The 22,180-nt window shown below is 65.8% G+C and overlaps 1 protein-coding gene across 8 annotated transcripts in view; it reads left to right on the top strand.

Annotated features, from left to right (window-relative positions):
- Positions 1-22,180, top strand: part of GSE1 (Gse1 coiled-coil protein) — a 355,030-nt gene that overhangs the window by 310,930 nt on the left and 21,920 nt on the right. For 6 of the 8 annotated variants that reach the window (XM_029926338.1, XM_029926336.1, XM_029926339.1 and 3 more), the window contains one exon: positions 15,566-15,784. The exons of the other annotated variants lie outside the window; for them this stretch is intronic. In XM_029926338.1, the coding sequence (XP_029782198.1) occupies positions 15,568-15,784 (217 nt within the window). In that variant the 5' untranslated portion in view covers positions 15,566-15,567. The remainder of the gene's footprint in view (positions 1-15,565; positions 15,785-22,180) is intronic. 8 annotated transcript variants of the gene reach the window in all.

Here is a 22,180-nt window from a genome sequence, read left to right as displayed (position 1 = left end):
CCCCCCCCCCCCCCCCCCCCCCCCCCCCCCCCCCCCCGCCCCGCGTTGGAGCGGTGCCCCTGCCCCTCCTCCTGCTGAAGATGGCTGCCCCAACCTCGGAGGTGGGAGGGCGGTTGCCTCCGCCGCCCCCCACTCTCGCGCTGCCCTTTTTCCCTCCCCAGCCCTTCCTGCTCCGCCTGGATGCGCCTCCCCGCCCCCAGCCCTCCCGGGCCCGCGGCCGCGCTGATGGGCGGCGAGTGGCCCGACCGAGTGGAGCCGATTCAATTATATTGCCGCACCAGAGACACCTCCTCGGCCGCCCGCCCGCCTCTCCAGCAGGCTAATTAAATTCCCTTCGTGGAGGCGGAGCGGGAGTCGGGCTTGCCCTCCGCCGCTCCGGGCGGGGAACCAGGGGACCCCTTGAGCGTGGAGTGCAGGCTCCAAGCCAGGTCGTGTGGGGAAGGGGGTTCTCCGGATTGGAGGGGGAAGATACCTCAGATATCTCCCCCACCCAACTTGATGGGTCCGGGGGACCCTTTGCGGGAACGCCTGCTATAAATAAGTTTTAAGGGCTGTGTGCTCTGTGGGGAAGCCCCCAGCTGGGGAGGGTGGACACCAGCCAGGGAGTGAGTCGATGCGGCCGTTGTTTTGTAAACTAGCCTTTGTCTTCCGGGTGCATCTAAAATACATTAAACCCTCGTTAACCCTGCGGTGCCTTATCTAGGGCCCACACAAGTTGGGGTTTGGAAACAAAAAGCAAGACCACCGGATGGAAAAAAAAAAAAAAAGGGATCCTTTTGTGAAGGCCCCAGGACAAAGGATCATCCACGCTGGGTGGGGACCTCTCGGCCTAAGCCGATTCCCAGCAGGCGGGGACGGCGGGCCAGAAGGTCCTGGTGGGGTGCTTGGCCGCCGGCCCCTCTCCTCGGGGACTCTGTGCCCTCCCCGTGGAGGACTGGACCTCGGGAGGGGGGGCCTGGAGCCCCAGGTGAGCGGCCTGTTTCTGCGTCTCCGTCAGGGTTACTTAAGGCTAGGGCACGTCGGAGTGGTTCACCCTGTGTTTACAGGCTGTCTCCACCGGTGGGGACGGCCGGACCGGAGGCACAGGCTGCCACCTGACTCAGCCGGGCCACGCCACAGGTGACGGGCCCAACGGCCGGCTGTGTCATCCCAGCGGCCCGCTGGGCGGGGACTCTCCACCCCGCCAGGTGGATGCGGAAGCCAGCAGGCCTGGTTCCGCAGAGGGCCGCCCATGTGAGCACGGTCTCGGCCCCTGGCGGAGTGTTGGGGGAGGGGAGGGGAAGGGGTGCTGCTGGCCAGCGTCTGGTCACTTTGTGTCGAGCAAGAGCAGAAACGCCAGAATGGAAAGGCGGGGTCAGCCGGGGTTTGTCACCTGTGGGTTTCTGTGGACCCTGGGAGCCTGAGTCTGGAGCTGGCGAGCTGCGGGGAGCTGCCACCCCGGGTCGCTCCGGCTTGGCGGCGCAGGGGGAGCCTGGCTCCAGGCACCGTCCTATCTGTGGGGCCAGGCTCCAGACAAGGCAGCGAGGCTGCCCTGTGGTGCAGGCCCTGACCTGTCGGGGACAGCTTTCAGAACCCTGCCTTGTCAGTGTGGCAGAGAGCTCAAGGATCCCCAAGCTTGGTTTTCTAAAAGTTCTCAGTGGCCAGGTGTCCCCAGCCCCGCGGTGCCACAGCCTCTGGGTGGCTGCCCGAGGCTAGAGCGTGCTCCACGTTCCCCTGGGTGATTCTGCAGTGCAGACGGGGCGGAGAACCGGGCCCCTCAGGGGTGAGCAAGCAGGGGGCCTTGGAGGCCAGCACCAGAGCTCCCAGCCAGGAGAGGACCCCTCTGGACACCCCAGTGGCCTTCACAAAACCGTCCCCTCAGGCAGCCCTCTGTCTGCCGATAACTTGCCTGTCTTTGGGGAAGTTCCGGGACTTTGGATCCAATAGAGCCTGTGGTTTTGAAGCCAAGGCGCCCGAGCCTGCAAAGTCTGCACAGCGCCACTCGGTGGCAGACCCGAGTCCTGCACCTCCAAACTCAAACCTCCCCAGCTCCTTTGGTGCCTAACTGCCCTTGACCCTTGGGCAGGTGGTGTCCTTCCTTCCTGCTCTGGAGAAGGAGGGGCCTCTGGGCTCTGAGTCGCACCCCGAGGGGTGGGTGCTGGTGGCTCCTACTTTTCCGGAAGAATGCAGGTGAGTAAAACCTGACTGCGGCCTCTCTCCTTGCCGCAGGGACTCGTAGGGGCTTGTGGACTCAGCCAGCAAGGCCGGTTTTTCCTGGCCCCGTCTGAAGGCTTGGAATTCCCAGCTTGGGTTACTCGAAGTCCACGCGGGGCTGGAGTTGGGTGGTGGCACGTTAATTATCTCTGTTATGGCAACACGAGCTGCCTCCAAAGCACGGGGCGGCTGCCGGCCCCTCCCCCTCCCCCTCGCCCGGGTGCCACCAGAGCTGTTTTTTAACCTGCAGGATCCGTGTTTCAGGTGACGTTTCAGCGCAGCCACTGCGCATTAATTCCCCGCCTCTCTCCTCGGAGCAGCACAGCGTGGTCCCCCCTCCCCCTCCGGCTGCCAGCTTCACTTCCCCACGCTGGCCCTTCTCCCGGGGCCAAGGCCACAGGCGGGAGGTGACGTTTCAGAGTGTCCCTGTCAATGAGAATTTATTGAGCGCCTCCTATGAACCCCGTCAGCGCGCTCGCTGCTGGGAGGCGGAGGGGCCGATAAGGCGGCAGCAGCCCTTTGCACGCCTGCCAAAACCCCAGCCAGGGGCCTTTTAATCTCCCTTGTGCAGCTTCTCCCCGCCGCCAGACACTTGTCCCTGCCCCGTCCCCACCCTCTCCAGACGGAACCAGGCAGCCCGCCCCCCGTGTTTGCGAGGCCGGCCCTCTCCCTGGCTTTCTCCAGGCAGCTCCCAGTCTCCGGGGCCCCTGAGACCAGCTCCCTGCCGCTCTTGAGGCTGCAAGCATGTTCCCAAATTCAGAGGGGAAGCGACTGTGGGGCCAGGGGAAGTGAAAGCAGCCTCTGGGGAGCTTGGGATGGGGGGCCCGGGGCCTGGAGGGACAGGGGTGCAGATGAGGGGGAGGGGTCCAAGAGTTGGCAAGTCTCTGTGAAAAAGAAGGGGCCTGGCTGTTCTCGAGGCTCTGTGGGCCCCCGTGGGATTTGGGGATTTCTGGGGGTGCCTTTTAGTTGAAGGGTTGGGGGGAGCAGGAGCCTCCAGATTAGGGAGCTCACTCTTGGCTGTGCTGTTGTGTCACCTGGGGAACTTCAAAACACCCAGGCTGATGGGGGGGGCCTGGAGGGGGCGCCTGGGGGTTCACTGTCCGGCTTCAGCTCAGGTCCTGAGCTCAGAGTTTGTGAGTTCGAGCACTGCATCAGGCTCTCTGCTGTCAGCGCGGAGCCACCTTCAGATCCTCTGTCTCCCTCTCCCTGCCCCTCCTCCTCTCGCGTTCTCGCTCTCAAAAATAAACATGTACAATAATGTGGTTATAGCACAGGGCCTGGACATCTGTACTTTATCCCCCACTCCCGCCAGGTGACAGTGACCTGCAGTCACATCCCAGCTAGAAGGACCTGCTGGGGGGGGGGACAGGGAGTGGGGGTAAGGAACTCCTTCTTGAGGAAGGTGGGCTGATGCTTTTTAAGGAGAACAGAGTGGGGGGAGTGTCCAACCAGAAGCCTCTTGCCCCTGAATTGGATGGGGCGACCCCGTGAGCCCGCACCCCCCCGGGGCCTGGCATCACCTCGCCTGACTGGGGGAGGTGGTGAATCACAGCGGGCACGGGGGTCTCTGGGTCACAGGAGGGCTTCGTGCTCGCCTGGGGGGGACCCTGAAGATCATTCTTCCCTGTCTGAGCTGCTCGCTGTCCCCCAAGGGGGCCTTCAAGCGCAGAGTTGTATTTGGACGGATGGCTTCCGCGCCTGTCTGGAGCGCTGGCCAAGCCTTCTGGAACTGGTTCCTCCAGCTCCAGAACCTGACATATGTGTGGAGTTGCACGTTGTCGTGTCTGGGGCTGCCAGACCTGGGCGCGGGGCGTCTGTCCAGCTGCCTCCCGTCTGTGCGCGGGGGTGCGGGGACCTTCCTCGGCTTGAGGATTCGGGGGGACACGTGCGCCGCGCACCTGCTCCAGAAAGAGCACCTGCAGGGAGAAGCTATAAGCCCTCGGCCCCCAGCAAGGGGCTGCCGTGTCTGGTGACAGCCTGGAGGGGGTGCCTGGTGGCAGCGTCTGCCTCTCTGCTTCTCTGGGCCTCAGTTTGCCCGTCTGTAAAATCGGTCGGTAGTGACACCTGCGTCCTCAGGCTGTTGGATGGCAAATGCTTTCTTAGAAAAGTCCCAAGCGGCGCCTGGCACCGATGGCTCCTGTATGAGGGTTTGTCAGAGAGACCACCCCACACTCTCTCCTTTCCGGTGACCCCAGGCTTTAATTTATAGAGTCTGGAAGGCTCCGGTTCGCCGCCCTGTGTCTTCAGTTGCTTGCTGTAGGGAGGGGGCTGTGGCCACTTTTCCCAGCGATGCTGAGGCTCAAGATAGCGATCAGCCTTCGCTGACCCTCCGGTGCTGGGGCCGCCCCTGCCCCCAGGGTCTGGACCCGCCGTGCACGTGTGCGAACCCGTTTCCAGCCGGCCTCATGGCCCCTCCCCCCAGCGCTGCCCTCTCCTGTGCGCAGGTGGCCCGCAGGTGGCCACAGGCAGCGATAAAAGGAATCGATCCGGGAGCTTCTGGTCAGGCTGGTATTGACGCCGGGCGGGTTAAGCCATCCCTGAGGGGAAATCTGTGTGTCAGGACCGGGCCTCGGAGTGGGGTTGGGGGCGGGGGCGGGGGGGGGAGGCTCCTGTGCCAACTCGGAGTGTCCTCTCCCGACGTGAGCCGGGGCACCACCTAGCCTGCCTTCCTGGGGCAGGTGGCGCGGACTGGTGTTGTCACGGTCATGTGCTCCCTCGAGGGCCTGACTTTGAGGTCGGGGTTTGACCATTAGCAGGGAGAAATGGGGTCCCCGGGGGGGCTCCTGCCGGCCGCCCTGTAGCTGGTAATTGTTCAAGAAGGAAAAGACAGCTAAGGGATGGGAGTGACTTCATTCTCCTGGATTCCTCCCGCACTTTTATCTTTGTTTTCGTTGTTGTGACTGCGTGTGTGACTGTGTGTGTGACGGGTTGTTACTGTTACACACGTGAGCTGGGGATGAGCTGGGGGTTTTCTCGTTCACTGACTGGCCCCGGGGCCAGCGGGAGGGACGCAAAGTTGACGTGCAAAGCGGAAGTTCTTAGCTGCCTGCCTGGAAACATCAGAGGGATTTGTTTTTTTTCTTTCTCTCCTTTTATTTTATGGTTATTTATTTGAGAGAGAGAGAGAGAGAGAGAGAGACTGTGTGAGCAGGGGAGGGCAGAGAGAGAGGGAGACACAGAATCCGAAGCAGGCTCCAAGCTCCGAGCTGTCAGCACAGCCTGATGTGGGGCTTGAACTCAGGAGCCACGAGATCATGATCTGAGCCGAAGTCGGACACTTAGCAGACTGAGCCACCCAGGCGCCCCATGGGAGGGACTTCTGTGTCCCTGCAGCCGCCGGGCTTGCTCCCTGCTGCCATCTGGAGTGTGGGAAGGCTGGCTGCCCCCATTTCACAGCTGAGAAAACTAAATAGCATCTGCCCCCTCCCCCCACGCCCCAAGGAATGCCTGAGGCTTCCGGTCACCCTTGCTTGAGCTCCCAAGGCGGGTGGGAGGAGCGGGCTGGGCGTCTGTGTTTTCAGTCTCAGTGATGTCCAGGCCTGGCCTCTCCGAGCTCATGCAGACTTTCAGCATCCTGCAGTTTGCGCCTGTGTCTTCTAACGCTTGCCAAGACCCGAGGGCCTCCTTAATACGGTCGCCCGACCCCGGAGCCTGTGCCTCGGGCTCCGGCAGCGCAGTCTCCCCCCATGGCCGGTTTCCGAGTTGAAACCCATAGGCCAGCGTTGAGTTCCTCCTCCTGTGCTGTGGGGGGGGGCGGGGGTTCCTGCTGCAGCTCACCGCGCCTGCGCCCCCGACAGCAGGTCTGTGCCCACCACGGGACCGGCCTGGGGCATCGTGGCCAAGAAGGGAACACGCTGAGGTGTGAAGGTGGACCAGCCTCGGAGGTGGTGCAGGATCTCCCCCGACCGGTTCCGCCCGGCATTATTGGCTCCATTCTGGCTCCTTGGGCTCCTCTCTGCACCCCTCCACCCAACGGTGTTTGCTGACCCCGTGAGTGGAAGAAAACCCTTCACTTAGCCAGTACCCCTTCCTCACAGGCTTCTGCGGCACCCACGGCGGGTCCTCTGGGTAGCCTGGGCCGCTTCTCACCATGTGACCCAGGAGGGCCGGGTTCATGGTCCCAGGGTGTGAGGCCTGGTGCCCGTGAGACCCCGGTTCTGGGCCTCGGCACCCGCAGGTGTCCCCGGAACCCGACAGGTTCCCAGTCGGAGCCGTGGACGGATTTGTGTTTGTTTTCGGAAGTAAAGGATTATTTAGGCCCGTGCAGTCGATGAAGGACATTTGGGGACAGAAGGACTCGCCCCCCGTGGCCTGCCCTGTGGCAGGGTCAGGACGGGAGCTCATGGCTCATGGTCCGGGTGCATTTCGGCCACAGGATGGTTTTTTTTCGGGGTAGAGGGGCGTTTGGTGCTCTCTGGGCACAGCACACAGGGCTTTGAGGATGGTAGATGAGCCCAGGGGGAAGTGCCATTAGAACTTGAAGGTTCCAGATCTTTTTGATACTCTGTTTTTTCGGCCTGGGTATGTCACATTGGGGGCACGGGGTTAATACTCGGGGTGTGCTTCACAAGGAGGCCATTGCTACAGCAGCCTGTGACCTGTGTTCGCGGACATCCCTCCTGCCGGTGGCCTTGGTGAACTTGGTAAATCTACATGCAGAAATCGGGGGAGGCTCTGGTCTGCTGCTTTGACCGTCGTGATAATGGACCTTTTTACGAAAGGAAAAATCCATTTCATAATTTGAGCAGGTGCTGGCTTGAGTCCCTTTGAGTCAGGGGCGCCCTCTCCCCCCACGCCTGGGAGACACAGGTCAGGGTCACGGCCTCCTTCCCAATGGGCGCTAGCCCCCCCGAATCTGAGTGCAGAGGGCTCGTTGACCTCTTCCTGCTGAGTCAGGGTGGAGTTAAGGTGCGGGTAACATCTGGGTGGAGGGGCCCCAACGGGCACTGGGTGCTGCCTGCGCACATGTTGCTCCGGAGCCGGGGACCCACGCGGGGCACTGTGCACGCAGACCAGCCTGGAACAGTGGGGGCCTGGACGCTGGGCTGGCGGCTACGCATTTTGCAAGAGAAACTGGGATGTCTTCATTTTGACTCGAAACCTTAAAATGTCCATTGATTCCCATTGAAGCAACGTGACATCAGGCCAGACAAAAACGGGTTGATGGGTGAAAGGGCCCCCGCTTAGTTAGCCTCTGCCCCAATCCCATTACAGATGGGGAAACTGAGGCCCGGACCACGCAGTGACCTGGCAGGGCCCCCTGAGAAGTGATGTGGGAGCCAGACTGGGGGACAGCGGGTTTCTTGGCCACCAGTCCAGTCCCTGGCCATGGTCCCTGGGTGGTGCCGCTGCGTGAGCCCCCAGAGCGCCCCCCCCCCCCGTAGGGTCTGGGGGGCTGAGCACCTGGGAAGTGGTGGCTGTGGCCTGCGTCCCTGCCTCTCCTGGTGGAGGAAGCCTGCCTCCTGTGACATCTTCTGTCAACACCTCGGTGCTGAAGGGACAGTGTCTCCGCGCCTCTGTCACCGGAGGTGTCAGGTGGGAGCTGTCAGGTGGGAGCTGTCCGGATGCCCAGTCCTGGCGCCCGCACTGACGGCCGAGGGGGCAGGAGGCAGGGCCCCAGCTCTGCACCGCTTCTCAAAGTCTGGACCCCCCCCCCCCGCAGCCCCCATCAGCTTTATTCTGTTTATAGGGAAGACCTGGCCTTGACCCCTGGCCTCTGGCCTGCTCCCCACCTGCTGCCCAGCGGAAAGTTGGAGGCTCCCAGTGGCCACCTCCTGGCTCGGTCAGGTTTCTCTCCTGCAGCCCTCTACCTTTGCTCTGCACACCTTTGATCCCCGCCCGCTTCCTGCACCCCTGCCTCTGGAGTCACTGAAAGGGCTCCTTTGTGAGCGGGACTCGGCTCGGACGTGGCCTGGTTAGCCGAGTCCCAGCTGGGCTTGTCCCCTGGGCCTCAGGTGGTGCCAGGGTCGATGCCCTCCAGCCAGCAGCTGCGGGACATGGTGGGGGGGTGTCCCAAAGTCAGATCCCCGTTCCTGCTCCTGGGCTGGAGGCCGATGGTGGGAGGGGCTGGCACAGACCTGGGCGCTCTCCGGGGAACCAGCGGTCATGGGAGTGGGGGCTGCAAAACCGGAGGTGACCCCGGTGACTGGCCTTTCCCGGGGTCTCCTATTTAGAGAGGTTGCCAGTCCCGCAGCAAGGAAAACGGGGTTCAGGTCCCGGCCTCTCGGCCCGCAACCCTAGACAAGGGCGCGCCTGCCTCCTTGCCTCCACTTACCCATCTGTAGAGTGGGAGTAAGTGAGAGGCAGGCCCCTCGGGGTAATTTGTGGACGGCGGACTCCTTGGCCCTGGGACGCCCAGTGGCCGCTGGCCTCCAGGAGGTGTGGAAAAAGCACAGGCTCGGGGGTGGGAGGTGTCAGGCTGGCTCCCGGCCATCCCTGGCTCCGTCCCCGGCTCTGCCCGGCCCTGTGACTCCGGGCGGCCCCTCGGACCTTGCTGCCGCTGGGCCCTGGTCAGGAGTCACTGCGTGATGCTCAGGGCAGAGCGGCCCGGCCAGTACTACGGTCTGTGTTGTTCAGAACCACTCCTGGGGCCCTGGACCCTGGGCTCCAGACTTGACCTTGGCTCTGTCGGCCTTTTCTTGCTTTGTTAATCGTAAGCCTCCCTGCTGCTGGGATTCCTGCCTGTGCGGCCCCCTCAGGATGGCCGGCCGCCCCCGCGGCTCGAAGCCCGTCATCTGTCTGTCCAGCCTCCTCCAGACGCCACAGCCGCTTAGAGTAATCGCTGTCAGATATCGCGGCCATCTGCTGCCTGACTTCTGTCCCCCACCCCCTCCAGCTTCTGGCTCTCCTAGCCGTCCCGTGGCCACCCAGTTTGTGGCTCCCACTGGGAGGGGACGCCCCTCGCAGGAACCTCTCCACCTCACCCCGCTGGGTCTGCCCCTGGACGTGCACCTCAGCTGCTACCTGGTCTGTGGGCACCAGGTGACACGGGGCGGGGGGGGGACCCTGAATGCTCCTGGCTTCCCTAGAACCCGGATCCTGCTTCCCCACAGACCCCCCCCTGCCCCTCCCCCACATTCCTAAATGGCCACGGAGGGGCGCTGGGGAGAACCCTAAACGGCTCCCTTCCACCCTGTGGTGCCCCGTTTGCGGCTGCTGTGTGGGCATTCTGTGACCTGGGCTGAACCGCACTCTGGGTTCGCGGGGGCTGGACCCCAGAAATTGGCTGTGGTTTGGAAGCAGCTGCCCTGTGGGGGTGAGGCTCCTGGGGACACTTTCTGGGGGGGGCTCGTGGGCACATGCCTTTGTACTGCTGCTGGGTGACTGGTCTGAATGGGGGAGGGGAGGGTGGCGGCCGCCAGGGAAGGGAAGCTGCCTCATTACTGTGGGGGCCAGCGTCTCCCGAGGACGCACCGGCAGGCCCCTCCCCCTCTTCCCTCCCTGCCCTCCTCCTCCCCCTCTCCTTCCCCGCTCTCCTCTCTGGTTCTGGGCCAGGGTCCCTGCCTTCTGCCCCGGCCTGCCCCAGCTCCAGCAGCCAGCGGTGGCTTTGAGGCGGCCTGCCAGCCCCCTCGGCCTTAGCCTTGGGGGTTGAGTCCAGTTCTGGGACTTGGCACTAGAAACGGGCCCGGGCCCCTTAGAAACCTGCAGCCGGAGGGGCTTGTCCTTCTCTGCAAAAGGACGTCAGGCCTCAACAGCCACCCTGCGCACCCAGAGAGCAGGAGAACCTTCCCGACTTCCCCACCCCCACCCCAAGAAGGATCGCTTCGTGCCAGTGAGCCCAGAACATACCGAAGGCAAATAAAATCACGAATTTATTATGCGGCCTCACAGGCTCCCAGGATCACGTGGCGCCCCACCCCGGCTGCCCACCGTCCCGTCCCCAGGGCAGGGTGCCCCCAGGCTCATTAGGACCATCACCCTTTTGGGGGGCGTGGGGATCGCCAGGCAGGAGGCTCTGGGGCCCTGAGCCAGGGGACGCCCTGTATTTGTCCACAAACATTTCTTCCCGAGGTAATGAGAAATTACCAGGAGGGGTGATTAGAGAATCCAAGTCCAGATTGTGTGCAGGGGCAGTGGGGGCAGGAGTGCGAGGGCCCCGCTGGGCCTGGCCCCGCGGGGTGTAATTACCCCAGGGGGGGCCGGCAGGGGGGAGGGGCGGCCTGGTGCTTGAACCCGGAGCCAGCAGAAAATTCATCTCAGCTATTAGCTTGTAATTACAGAGCAGGAGGGAGCGGCCGAGGTCTGGTGCCGCGGAAGAGCCAATGAAAGGAGTCAGTAATTACGGGGTCTGCAGGAGGCCGGGCGGGAGGCCTGCGGGCTGATTAATACGCCCTCCGCGGGCGCGCAGAGGAGGGATGGAGGGAGCGCGGTTAGTGGAGGGTGAGGGGCCTCCCCCTGCTCCCCGCGTGCCGCTGGGAGCCAAGCCGCTGGGAGCTTTGGCTCCGGAACCGGGTGGGTCCCTGGAGGACAGCCTGGCCGGCCCTGCACTTGGATTTTCCTTCCTTGCCTTTTCTTTTTCTCCCCCAAAGCTTTGTGCTGCCTCTGGCCGTGCTAGAAACGTAGGCAGAGCGGAAAAGTATTGATTAAAGACAACACTGGGGGAGAGGGGACGCAGGAGCAGCGAGATGGGGGGTCCTCTGCCTCTGCGGAGCGGCCTGTCTGTGGACCAGGGCCTGGGGCGCTCTGGGTTGGCCCCTCTCCGTCCTCCAGCCCTGGGCTTCGTGGTGGCTCTCGGCAGCGCTGGGCCGCCCAGAAGGGCCCTGGGAGTGGGGGCATCCTGTCCCCGCAGTGTCCGGGCCCAGATCCTCTGGTCGGATCTCTGTCTTCTCCTGGGGCCTGGAGCCCCGTCCGGAGGAGGACAGCCATGACACGAGGCGGCCAGGAGGCCACTTGACCCAGCCTGCTCTCCTGCTGAGCCGCCCAGCTCAGTGCCACCATCCCTGCCCGTCCCCAACCGCCCCGGCTGCCCGGCCCTCATCCATCATGGGCCTTCCCGCCGCGGAGCCTACTCCCAGCTGGCAGGATAATGAATTTACATGAGCTGATAATGTAGACAAGAATTCAGTCAATGGCCAGGAGCACAGAAGTTAATAAATACCCTCTAATGAGGGCACGGGGAGCGGGTGCCCCGTGTTCCCCCCCAGGGCCTCCTGAGGTACAGGGCCACCCCAAAGCCCACCCTCCCCTCAGCGCACCCCTGGGGACTCCGTGGCCGCACCTGCTGTGGCCTCAGCCACAGAACACCTGCGCGGGGGGGGGGGGGGGAACAGGGGCAGAGCAGCACGTGGGCCCTGAAGTGACCCCCGCCTGTGACCGAGGGGCAGGGTGAGCGGTGGGTCCCTCTGAGGCTGTGTCGAGCCATTGTAGATCTGCAGTGACCCTTAACCAGGTGTCGGGGCCTCTGAGTTTGGCCTCTGCTTTTCCATGCTGGGCTCAAGGGCACGGCCGCCTCAGCTGCAGGTGGTCCCTCGGCCCCCCTCCCGGTGTGCGGGGGGGGGGGGGACAGGCGTGCACATGCCACGGAGCTGTGCTAATTTTAGCTCCTTAATGAAGCGGCTGGGTTGGGATTCTATTTTCAGTGACCTGACATCAGCAGCAGCTTTCTTGGCCGACAGCGCCCCTAGAGCCCGTAGCTGACACCGCAGCAGAGATGCTGGGGTGGGGGGGTCCCCCCCAGGAGCCCGGGGAGCAGCTGCGGAGGGGAGGGCGGCCTCTCAACTCCAGCAGGAGTGTGACCTTGCCGTTAAGGGGGCAGCTGCCCCAGAGAGGGAGGAGGGGGCACGGTGGTTCCCTCCACCCCACCAGGGGAGGCCCTGGTCTGGGGGGGTGCCCCACTCATGTTGGTGAGTTTGCATCTCTTCAGTGACCGCTCCCCCCGCTTTTTAAAAAACCTGCTTTACCGCAGTGATATTACAACGTGGGTGACAGAAGTGACCCTCTGCCTCGCTGCCACCTGAGCCCCCCCCACCTTAGGAGCACGCGATGTCGGGGTCTGGCCTGGGGCTCGGCCTGCCTCTCCCAGCACCCCTGGGCCACCATGCCCTGCGCTGTCAGCTGGCGGTCACCAGCTAGCCAGCCTGTCACATGGCCACGGAGCAGTGACCTCACAGCTGCTCCTGGGCCTTGGGGACCGGCCACTGGGATGTGGGATAACCACAGTGCCTACGCTCACTTCCCGTCTCCTCGCTCAGACATCGGTGTGCCGTGTGCGCGGAGGGGCAGAGCGGGTTTGGATCTGAGCCCCGACCGCTTTTGCATAAACAGGACGCAGGTGCCGAGTTCCAGTGAGCTCAGCCCTGCCATTAACCATCTGTCGGCCCTTGGACCCGAGGGTGTCTTTCCCCCATCTGTGAAATGGGCACCGCGACTTCCTGACGCGCCTGGGGATTACAGAGAGGTGGCTGGCTCTCCGGGGACTGTGGGAACGGGGAGGGTGGTTGATGGTCTCGGCTGGCACCTGGGGGCCCACTTTGGAGGCTGTGGGTAAAGTCATGGAGTGTTTGCAGGTGCGCGGACTTCTTGGGCTCCAAGAAGGAAGAGGGGTTGGGGGCAGCTGGAGACGAGCCTGGGCTGGTGAGCCACAGCCGCGGAACAACCTCTTCCCAGACGTAACCGCCTTCTGGGGGTTCCCGTTGGCTCAGCTGAGCGGGTCGGGCTCCGGTCATCCTGCTGGTGGCCAGGCTGCGGGGAGGAGCCGTGGCTTTTGTCCGGCAGCATCCTTCCCCTGAGACCTGGGAGTCCCCACAGCCTGCTTGAGCACCCTCCGTGTGGCCACACTGCGTGTGACAGCCTGTTCTCGAAAGTGACGGACCCTGCCTTCCACCGTACCCTGCTCAGAAGACGGTCCGGAAGTCTGGCTCGCGTTTGGGGGACGGGATTAGCCTCCACCTCTCGAAGGGATTAGGGGCACAGACCTCGTGGGCGTGATTTTAAGCCTCTTGGGTGAAAGTATTTTAGCCGCATGTGCGCGCGTGCACGTGCCTGCCCGTTTGTCCCTCCTGACCGGCCAGGTGCTGTGTGGGCCCCGGCGACAGGGGTCGGGTCCTGGGCGTGCTGCCTGACTGTGTGGCCTTGAGCCTCTGGGACCGGACTGGGGAAAGCGCCCAGGACGCTCCGAGGTCTGCGGGGGCGGGTGCGGTGTGGGCGGGCGGAGGTGCACCGGCCCCTCCCAACCCCCAACCCCGCTGTGAGGCGGGCGTCTCAGGAGGTGACCCCGCCAGGGACAGCTGATGTCCCCTGGGGTCCCTCCTCACACAGTGTCCCCGGCCCCGCGTTCCGCGCCAGCTCCTCCGACCCCAGTGTCTACACTCCCCCAGGACAGCCGTCGACAGCGCCCGGCGCTTCCATGGCGCCCATATCAGCCCGTGTGGCCGGCTGCCCGGGGTGTGCGGTCCCCAGCCCGGGAGGGGGCAGCGACGCGGCCTTGCGGGGCAGGCGGCACAGATCCAGAGGCTCGTGTCCTGCTGTGCCAGGATCAGGCCCCTTGCTGCCCGGCCCTGCGGCTCGGCCCCTGGCGCATGTCTGGTGCGCTAAGTCCTTTCACTTAAGTCAGTTCCTTGAGTCCTCTTGAGATTAGCCTCAAGAGGTAGACTTTGTCTCACTCCCTTTTGTGAACAAGGAGGCAGGCCCAGAGAGGCACAGTGATTTGCTTAAGGTCACACAGCTTGAGGCTGCCGAGCCGGATTCAGGCCCCAGGTATCTGGCAACCAAGTGGAATGCAAGCCTGACCTTCAGGCCCCTACTTCGTAGTCCGTGACCGTGGCCACACCTCCCCCCCTGCCTTCCACTCTGCCCACTGGAGGAGCAGAGGCCGGCGGAAGCCTGGGGTCAAGCTTCCAGGGCGTGGCATCCGTGGTGCTCAGTGACCTTCAGGGGCTGGCCGGGTCCTGGGCTGACGGAGAATGACCCGTGTCTGTGTCTGGGACGTGCGGGTGAGCCTGGGGTCAGCCCGCCCCCGCCCCCCCTTCCCCCCCCCCCGCCGTGCCTGCGTGACCAGCCCCCAGGCTGGCTGTGGGCGCAGGGGCTCCGGTGGGGGCCCTCTGGTCCCAAGCACAAGCCCTCACCCGAGAGAAGGGTGCTTCTCTGAGCTCACACCTGCTTCAGGATCGTCTTTTGCGAGCTAGCCCCGTGTGGCTGGAGTGCGGGGGCGGCCGGCACGGCCCGGCTCCCGGGGACCCAGGCTTTGGGACGCATGTTCGGTCCAGCGGCCTCTCCGGGCTACTTCCGGGAGCGGGCGGGCGCTGGGCCCCCTCTTCTTACCTGCCGCCGCCCACGGGAAGTACACGTTCTGGCTGGTTGTTTTCTTGGGCCATCTACGATTGCGCCCCCCAGCCCCACCCCCAGGGGCCCTCCCGCCGACAACTGTGCTCTTCCTGGAGCCCGCCCCTCCCAGGTGTCCGTCTAGGGACCTGGAAGTCCATTTGCTTTTTCCTGCACGACCCGTGGCCCCTGCCACCTGCAGGGCCATTGGCCTTGATTTACTCCCCAGAAGGCACTTGTGGTGAGGGGGTGGGGCCGGGCAGGTGTCCCCGGAGGCCTGGATGTTAATGGGAAACTTATTTATGGCTCCGCTCACCCGGCTGCCTGAGAGGGAGGCCACTGCGGGGGGACAGTTCAGCCTCCTCGTCGACGCTTAGACAGGACTTGAGAGGCCGGGGGCTCGTGGGAAGGTGGCCGTGTCCTCCCCGTGGCATCTGGGGTCACCTTGGCGGGCACGGGAGGCAGCGGTTCCCAGCCTCGGTGGTTGAGATCCACAGTTTTCCCGGGGCCTGCGGGTGGCCATGCCCCTCCCCCACGTCTCCCGCAAGTGCTATGGCACCTTTGCAGGCAGCCACCAGCCGGGATCGCTGGGGTGCAGCCGGGGGGCACCCGCCTGGGGTCAGATCCTGGGTCTGTGCTGCCCAGCAGGGGGGCCGGAGCGAGCCAGCGTCGTGGGGGAGGGGGTGCGTGTGTGGCTGCCAGAAACCCCCGCCGGAGTAGCCGGGGGCCTGCCTCTTACCACCGAACGTGCGGCCCCTTCCCTTCCCGCTGGTCCCTCCTGTCCTGAGGATGCGGCCGTGCCTCGTGGCCCCCGCACCCACCTCGGGACGCTGGTGGGTCTCCTGGGCCGTGGGATCCTGCTGTCACGTCACTGGGGTCCCGGGGACACTTGAGGCTCTGACTACATGTCCGGGGGGGCGGGGGGCCGGGGGGCCCTGCTCTCTCCGCAGCATCGCTCTGTCCTGCTTTGCCTGTCCTGCCGCGGCCGCCCGGTCTGCTCCGCACCCTCCCTGCATGCTGCTTGCTGGCGCCGGACCCCCCGGGCCCCCGCCCCTGCTCTGGTGCTGGGCGCTCCTGCTCTCTGGGTGACCTGGTTCTTCTTTTCCTGTTTCAGGCATGAGCCATGAGCCCAAGTCCCCTTCACTAGGGATGCTTTCCACCGCGACCAGGACCACCGCCACCGTCAACCCCCTCACCCCCTCGCCGCTCAATGGCGCCCTGGTGCCCAGCGGCAGCCCCGCCACCAGCAGCGCGCTGTCGGCCCAGGCCGCCCCGTCGTCCAGCTTTGCCGCCGCGCTGCGCAAGCTCGCCAAACAGGCGGAGGAGCCCAGAGGTAAGAGGCGCGCAGCCCCCTCCCCCGCCGGGCGCGCAGCAGGTGCATCGGCCAGAAGCGGCCGTCCCCACAGGTGGCTCTGGGGCAGGGGGCTCGCCCGCGCTGGCGGCCGCTCGGGTGTCTCCTGCTGCTGCTCCGTTCCGAGGGGTTGGGGGGACAGCGCCGTTGCGGACCCCCCTGGCCCGCAAACCTCCCCCACCTCCGCCTTGGCGCTTCTTCTTCGCTTCTGCGTCCCGCTCCCTCGGTCCCGCCTGGGCTCCCAGAGCCGCCGTGGGGCGGCCGGCAGTGGGCACGGGGGTTGTGCTGGGCCCCCTCCCTGGGAGCCTGTGGTTCCCAGGCGGCCCAGCGGCTCCCCCACCCCAGACCTGGCAGGGAACGCCATCTCTGGAAACCCGCTTGGGCTCGGAGTCAGGGTGGGAGAGGGTCTCTGGGACAGCTCCCCCCAGCCCCACCATTACTGCCCAACGCCCTGAGGCAAGGATCGGCGTGGATGATGTCCCCGAGGTTTGGAGCGCTGGCTCCTGGTGTCTCTCGGGCGGTGACGTGCTGTGTGGCTTTGGGGAAACGCTGCTGTCTCTGAGCTTTGATCTTCACACCATGAGGCTCTCTGTTCTCCTGGGGGTGATCTCCCTGTGTCCACGTTCGTCCGGTCTGGGGCGGGCGCCGCGGGGCCCCAGGCGCTCTGAGGACATGCTGCTCGGGGGTGGGACTGACCTCTGGGTGTCTGTGCCCCCTGCCTGTCTTGTCCCAGAGATCCAGGTCTTGGTGTCCCAGGGCCCTTGTTATGAGTAGGAAGCGTGTCTGTTTTCAGAGGCTTCGGGGCCGCAGCTCGGCGGGCGGGACAGGCCCCGAGTCCTGAGTCTCCCTCCTTCCCGTCGTGGGGCGCAGGTCGTGGGGCGGAGGAGGAGGGCGTGTGGGGGGCTGAGCTCAGGACCGACGGGGCAGGCGCGGGCCAGGACAGCGGTCACCGGGGCCTGGGGGCCTGGTTGCGTGTTGCCTGTTGCCCCTCCTCACCTTGCGCACACGCCTCCCGCTCCCTGCATGCCCAGCAGGGCGCCCCCGGCCACATTGCAGGGACTGGTTGCGGGGGCCTGGCTGTTCCTGCCACGCAGCTGGCGAGCAGGTGTCACAGATGGCGGCAGGCTTCCCACACGGTGGCCTGGGAGGTGCACTCACGGTGGGGACCCTCACGGTGAAGCCCCCCTGGCGGGATCTGGGTCCGGGCCACCCCCAGGGATCCCGCCTGGCCCACGGGGCTCGTCCTGGGGTGACACCTCACATCTCCAGGGGCCACGGCCACGGAACGGCACACTTCTTCCTTGCGGAGGCCAGCGGAGGGGCGGGGGCTCACCAGAGGGCCATGGGCACAAGGCGGGGGCCGGCCTCCATGGCCCAGGTCTCCTTCCCGCTGCCCCCGAGCGGCCCCAGCGTCTGGCTGGAAGTGTGGGCCCGGGGCTCCTGGCCGGGAACAAAGTGGCAGAGGCCGGCTGGTGACAGCAGGGCGCCGCTCCCGCAGCTCCGACCCGGGCGTTCCGCACGCCTGCCACCCTGGGGGGAGTGCCCGCAGCGAAGGGCCGGGTGAGTGAGGACAGGGAGCCGCCCCACGGGCCACGCAGACGGGAGGGGCTAGGTGTGGGGGGCCCGGCCCTTGAGGACCCTGGAGCCGGTCCGAGCTGCGTGCCCAGGTGCTGCTGTGTGGGCGCTGGGTCCCTGGTCACACCGTATCCTAGGACCACAGGCTTTCCGGCGGCCACGAGCAAAGTCTGAGAGCCCGAAGCCCGGGCAGTGAGCTCGGCTTTTGAGTCTCTATCTGACCCGCCACCCCCCACCCCTCACCCCCCCGCCAGGCCAAGGTGTAAGAACTGAGGAGGTGCTGTCACTTGTGAACGTCCCTGGGCCACACCCCGTGTGTCTCAGTCACCCTGGCCACGACGGCTCCGCCTCCCCCATCGGCAGAAGTAGCTCACAGCCATTGTACGGCCATTGCCCATTGTACAGATGGGAAAGCTGAGGTCAAGTCAGGAGCCCCAGGCTCACAGCTGCTGAGGACGTGCCATGCCCCTTGCTGCCGCCGGGTGGGTGGGAGTTAGGGCCACAAGCCTGGGGGGCAGTCCCCTCGCCCCCAGACCCACGTCACAGGTGCAGGGAGCGCTCGGCAGTCTGTTCTGAAGCCGGGGCGGCTGGAACCCCGCGTGGGCTGTCAGCTTCCGGGAGCCTGGGGGCCGTGGGGGCACAAGAGGGGGCCAGGGGAGGGGCAGGACACTTCTTGTCTAAGGTGTGATTCATTCGGTGCCGTGAGAGTCCTCTCCCCGGTTCTCAGTGTGATCAGAGTCGTGCGGCTGTCACACCGCGTCCCAGGCCACACCACTGCCCCAACGTAGCCGCTCAACCCAGCAGCGAGCACTGCCCCCCCCCCACGCCCCTCCGGCCGGGGTTGGGGGACACAGAGCGGGAGCGGCTGGCTTCCCGTGCTCCGCCTGATGGTCCGGGCGGTCCCCGCGCCCCGAGCCAGCATTTCGCTCCTCTTCATGGCTGAGCGACCTTGTGGCTGGCTGGCACTGTCCACCTGTCACTGGGCCGTGCGAGGCTGTCCCCTCCCTCAGCGCGGCGGGGTTGTGCTGGCCTCCTGCCGTGTCCTTGGCCCCGCTCGGGCCTCCGCCCTCGGCCCATGTGGCCAGTGGACAAGGCTGGGGATTTGGAAGGCGTGGACGTCACAGCCCCCAGCCCTCTCCCCGGGCTCCGGTCTCTGCGGGTCTCCACGCCCGGGACGGTATAGCTGCACCCACGGTGCCAGGGCCCACGGTGCCAGCCACGGGCAGCCTGGTGCATTCCCAGCCCGCCTTGGCCCCCTGCCCCCACCCCCACCCCCACCCCCACCGCGAAGCCTCCCCTTATTTCCAGCCGTGGCCCAAGCCCTCCCCTTCGTTTCTGGGGCCAGTGTCTTGTGTCACGTCCGTCCCCGGGTGCAGTGCAGACGTCCAGTTCAGAGGCAGTAATCAGGAGCTGTCCTGAGAGAGGGCGGAGGAGAGATTGGGGGGGCTTCCGTCTGTCCGGAGGCTCCGAGGCGCCTTCTCTTCCTGGCAGCCAGCCGCCCAGGGGGGCCACGGTGCCCGCGGCTCCTGAAGGCTGTGGGCGGGGCCGAGGGCCTGGACCCGCCCGACCCTCTGGGACGTGGGCGCCTCGCTTTGCCTCTCTGAGCCTGTCTCTTCTCAGGGCCCGTCCTCAGATTTTGGTTCAGGAAGAACATTCCAGCGCCCAGTGTGGCAGCTGTGTGTCCCAGGTGGGCACTGCCCTCACCGTCACCCCTACCCCTGACCCCCGCCCTCCGACCGCTGCCATGGGCTCCTCCGGCCCCGCCTCCCCCTTTTGGGACAAAGCGGCGCCCAGCCCAGGAAGTGATCTGACTGAGCCCCACTGTCCCCGAGCGTGACCGCGGCTGCCAGGCGGTGGCTCTGACCAGCTGCGTGGCCGTCTGCTCACTGCCCGATGATGCGTCCTCCACCGCTGAGCGACGCGCGAGATCCCGGGGGCTGTGCGCCTCCCCCTGCCCCGGGATCACCTCTGTCCCTGCGTGCCCGGCCCACCCTCCCTGCCTCCCACGCCCCCATCGAGGGCAGCTCAGGGGCCCCGGCGAGGCAGAGGGAGCAGGGTGGGCTCGGGGGCTGTGGGGGGCCGTCAGGTCCAGCGGAGCGTGTCAGGCCCGTGGCGTTGCTGCTCTGGGCTCCGTCGGGGGGACCCAGGCGACTGTCTGCCAGGAGCACAGGGCACCGGCGGTGACGGGCTTGAGTTTCCCACTCTCTACGTCCAGAGCCCCCGACGCGGCGCCCCTGCCCCATTCCGTGGCTGCCGCATCTTGTCGCTGGCTCTGCAGACAGTCTAGTAGCTGTCAGGCCTGGAGCTGCTGGAGCCGGGGTCCTGTCCCCAAGCCCCAGGGCCCTCGCTGAGCCCTGACTCTGCCCGGTCGAGGGAGAGCAGGACCTCCTCGCTGACACCGGGAGTCTGGGTGTGTGGCGGCAGGACACAGGCTCCCGAGGTGGCGTTTCCCCGCGGGATCTGTGGGGTCCGTGGGCACAGGTGTGCGGTCTCAGGGCAGGGGCTTCCCCTCTGTCGGCGGGGCTCTGGGGATCGTGGAGGCAGGTGTGCAAGGGCAGTGGGAGCTGGGGGAGAGCGAGGCTGGGGGGGTGGCAGGCATGCCCTGGACACGGGGAGGTGGGGTGAGAGGGCCTGGGTGGGCTAGACGGGCATCCAGAACAGTGGGGCAGCGGGCAGTGCCTCGCCCTGGCGTGTTTGTTGCAGCGGGCCTCTCCTGGCTGTGGGGACCCCCGCCCCGTCCCCTCTCCAGAGCCCCCTCTGCCCCCGGGCTCCCAGCCCCGCCCCTCTGTGCGCCCCGTCGCACTCCCTGATGAACGGCGGGCCCCTGGAATTGCGGTTTCTGAGGAAGGTGCCCCGCCCCCGGCCTTTGCTGGTTGGGGCCTCCCTGACCGTCCCCGGATGGTGATTGGGCCCACAGACGTGCAGTTGGCCGGTGGCCGGGAGGTGGGCTGAGGGCTCTGATGTCCCTCACGGAGGACATGCAGGTGGCGGAGCCCCCCTCCTGGAAGCTGGTGCGCGGGCAGCCCCGTGGGCTGTCCCTGCCTCTGCGCGTGCCACCGTATGCGGCCTCTGTGACCTGCCCGCTTCGATTCCCAGAGGCGGGGGGCACTGTCCCTGCCCTGCGAGGGGGGCTGTACTGATGGCCAGTGTCCTTTCTGGATCCAAAGGGTTCGCGCCCGCCAGGCCTGGGTCCCCAAGTCCTGGCTGGAAACGGCAGTGGCTGCGGAGAGGGCGGGCAGAGGGCTCCCAATCACACGCCGCCGCGCGGGTCTCCCCGGGGACCACCTGGGCTTGGCCTGGGGCAGGGGACAGACTCCGGGAGGGAGGGGGAGGTGCCGGCGAGCCACGGACACACAGGGTCCTGGCGGCCTGTGCCCCAGCCTGGTTGAAGCCGGTGAAGCCCCGGCGGGCTGGGGGGCCGGTGACAGGGTGGCCGTCTCAGGAAGACGTCCTGCGGCCCCTTTACTCAGGAGGCCATGCTCCTGCCCCGTCACCAGGTGCTCTGTGTGCCAGGAGCCAAGGCCTTGGCGATCTCGAGGTTCCGTCTCCAGGCCCCACCCCCTCCGCTCCGAGTTGGGGGTCTCAGCTGTTAATTACACGTGCCCGGCGGCCCCGGTGCTAATCCTCTGAGTCCGCCGGCAGCGGTGACGTCCCGTCGTCCCCGAGCCGCACGTGCCCACGGACTGGATCCCGCCTCCGGTTAATGAGGGCGGTCACGGCCTCCTGCCGCAGCGCGAGCGCAGTCAGGGTGGCAGCTCGCTAATTGTGGGTGCCTGGTCGGGGATCGATGACCTGCTCCGGCTGGTGCGTGTCCCTCAGTCCCTCTCCCCCCAGGGGATTAGGCTGCTAATTGTCGCTGGCCTCCGGGTCCAAGTGCACCTGGGCCCCCCAGCCCCCCGCCCCTCCCCCCTTGGCGATTAGAAATGAGGTTAATCCAGGGAGGCGAGCTAATGGCCTGAGGTGGGGCCTCCTCGGAGGAGGGTGGTCTGAGGGCGGCCCAGCAGCCTGGAGCCTGGTGCTTGCAGGGAGGGGGAGGAGGGAGGGCCTGGCCTTTGACCCCAGCTTTTCCTCCAGGCTGTCGGTGACTCGGGCTTGGGTGACTCGGGCTTGACTCGGGCTTGACTCGGGCTTGACCGCAGGTCTTCCTGGCCCGTGTGAGCTTTCCTTCCTGGTTTGGATCCAGAGCACAAACGCCCACCCTCCCTGCCCCCACGAGCTGAGTGGGAGACGAGCTGTGAGAGCAGGAGACACAGCAGCCTCACGGAGCCCAGGGGTGGGCACAGGCAGACGAGAGGGGAGAGCGGGTACGGGAGAGCGGGAGTCGCCAGAGGAAGGAGTGGGACCCTGACGGACCCCGCAGTGTGGACGACCCGTAAAAAACAAGCCAGCGGGGAAGGTCCGCACAGCGTGATTCTGGTGGGAACTGCCCAGAGTAGGGATGCCCTCACGGACAGGGATTGGGGGCTGGGGTTCCTCTTTGTGGGGTAGCTGCACAGCCGTGAATGCGCCGAGAACTGAGGGATTGTGCACTTGAGATGGGGGTGGAGGGGCCTGTGCTCTGGGAATTATGTCCGTAAATCCGTTCCTGCCCCGGGCGCCTGGGCGGCTCAGCCGGCCGAGCGTCTGACTCGTGATTTCTGCTCAGGTCCTGATCCCAGGGTCATGGATAGAGCCCCGCGTCTCTCCCTCTCTCCCTGCCCCTCCCCTGCCCACTCGTGTGTGCTCGCTCTTTCTCTCTAATTTAAAAAAGAAGAAGAAGAAAGAAACCCAAGGGGCGCCTGGGTGGTTCAGTGGATTGAGCGT

The sequence above is a fragment of the Suricata suricatta genome, chromosome 16 (genome assembly GCF_006229205.1).
Source record: "Suricata suricatta isolate VVHF042 chromosome 16, meerkat_22Aug2017_6uvM2_HiC, whole genome shotgun sequence".
NCBI lineage: Eukaryota > Metazoa > Chordata > Mammalia > Carnivora > Herpestidae > Suricata > Suricata suricatta.
Note: the sequence above shows the minus strand (reverse complement) of the source record. Positions and strands in the feature narration are given on the sequence as shown.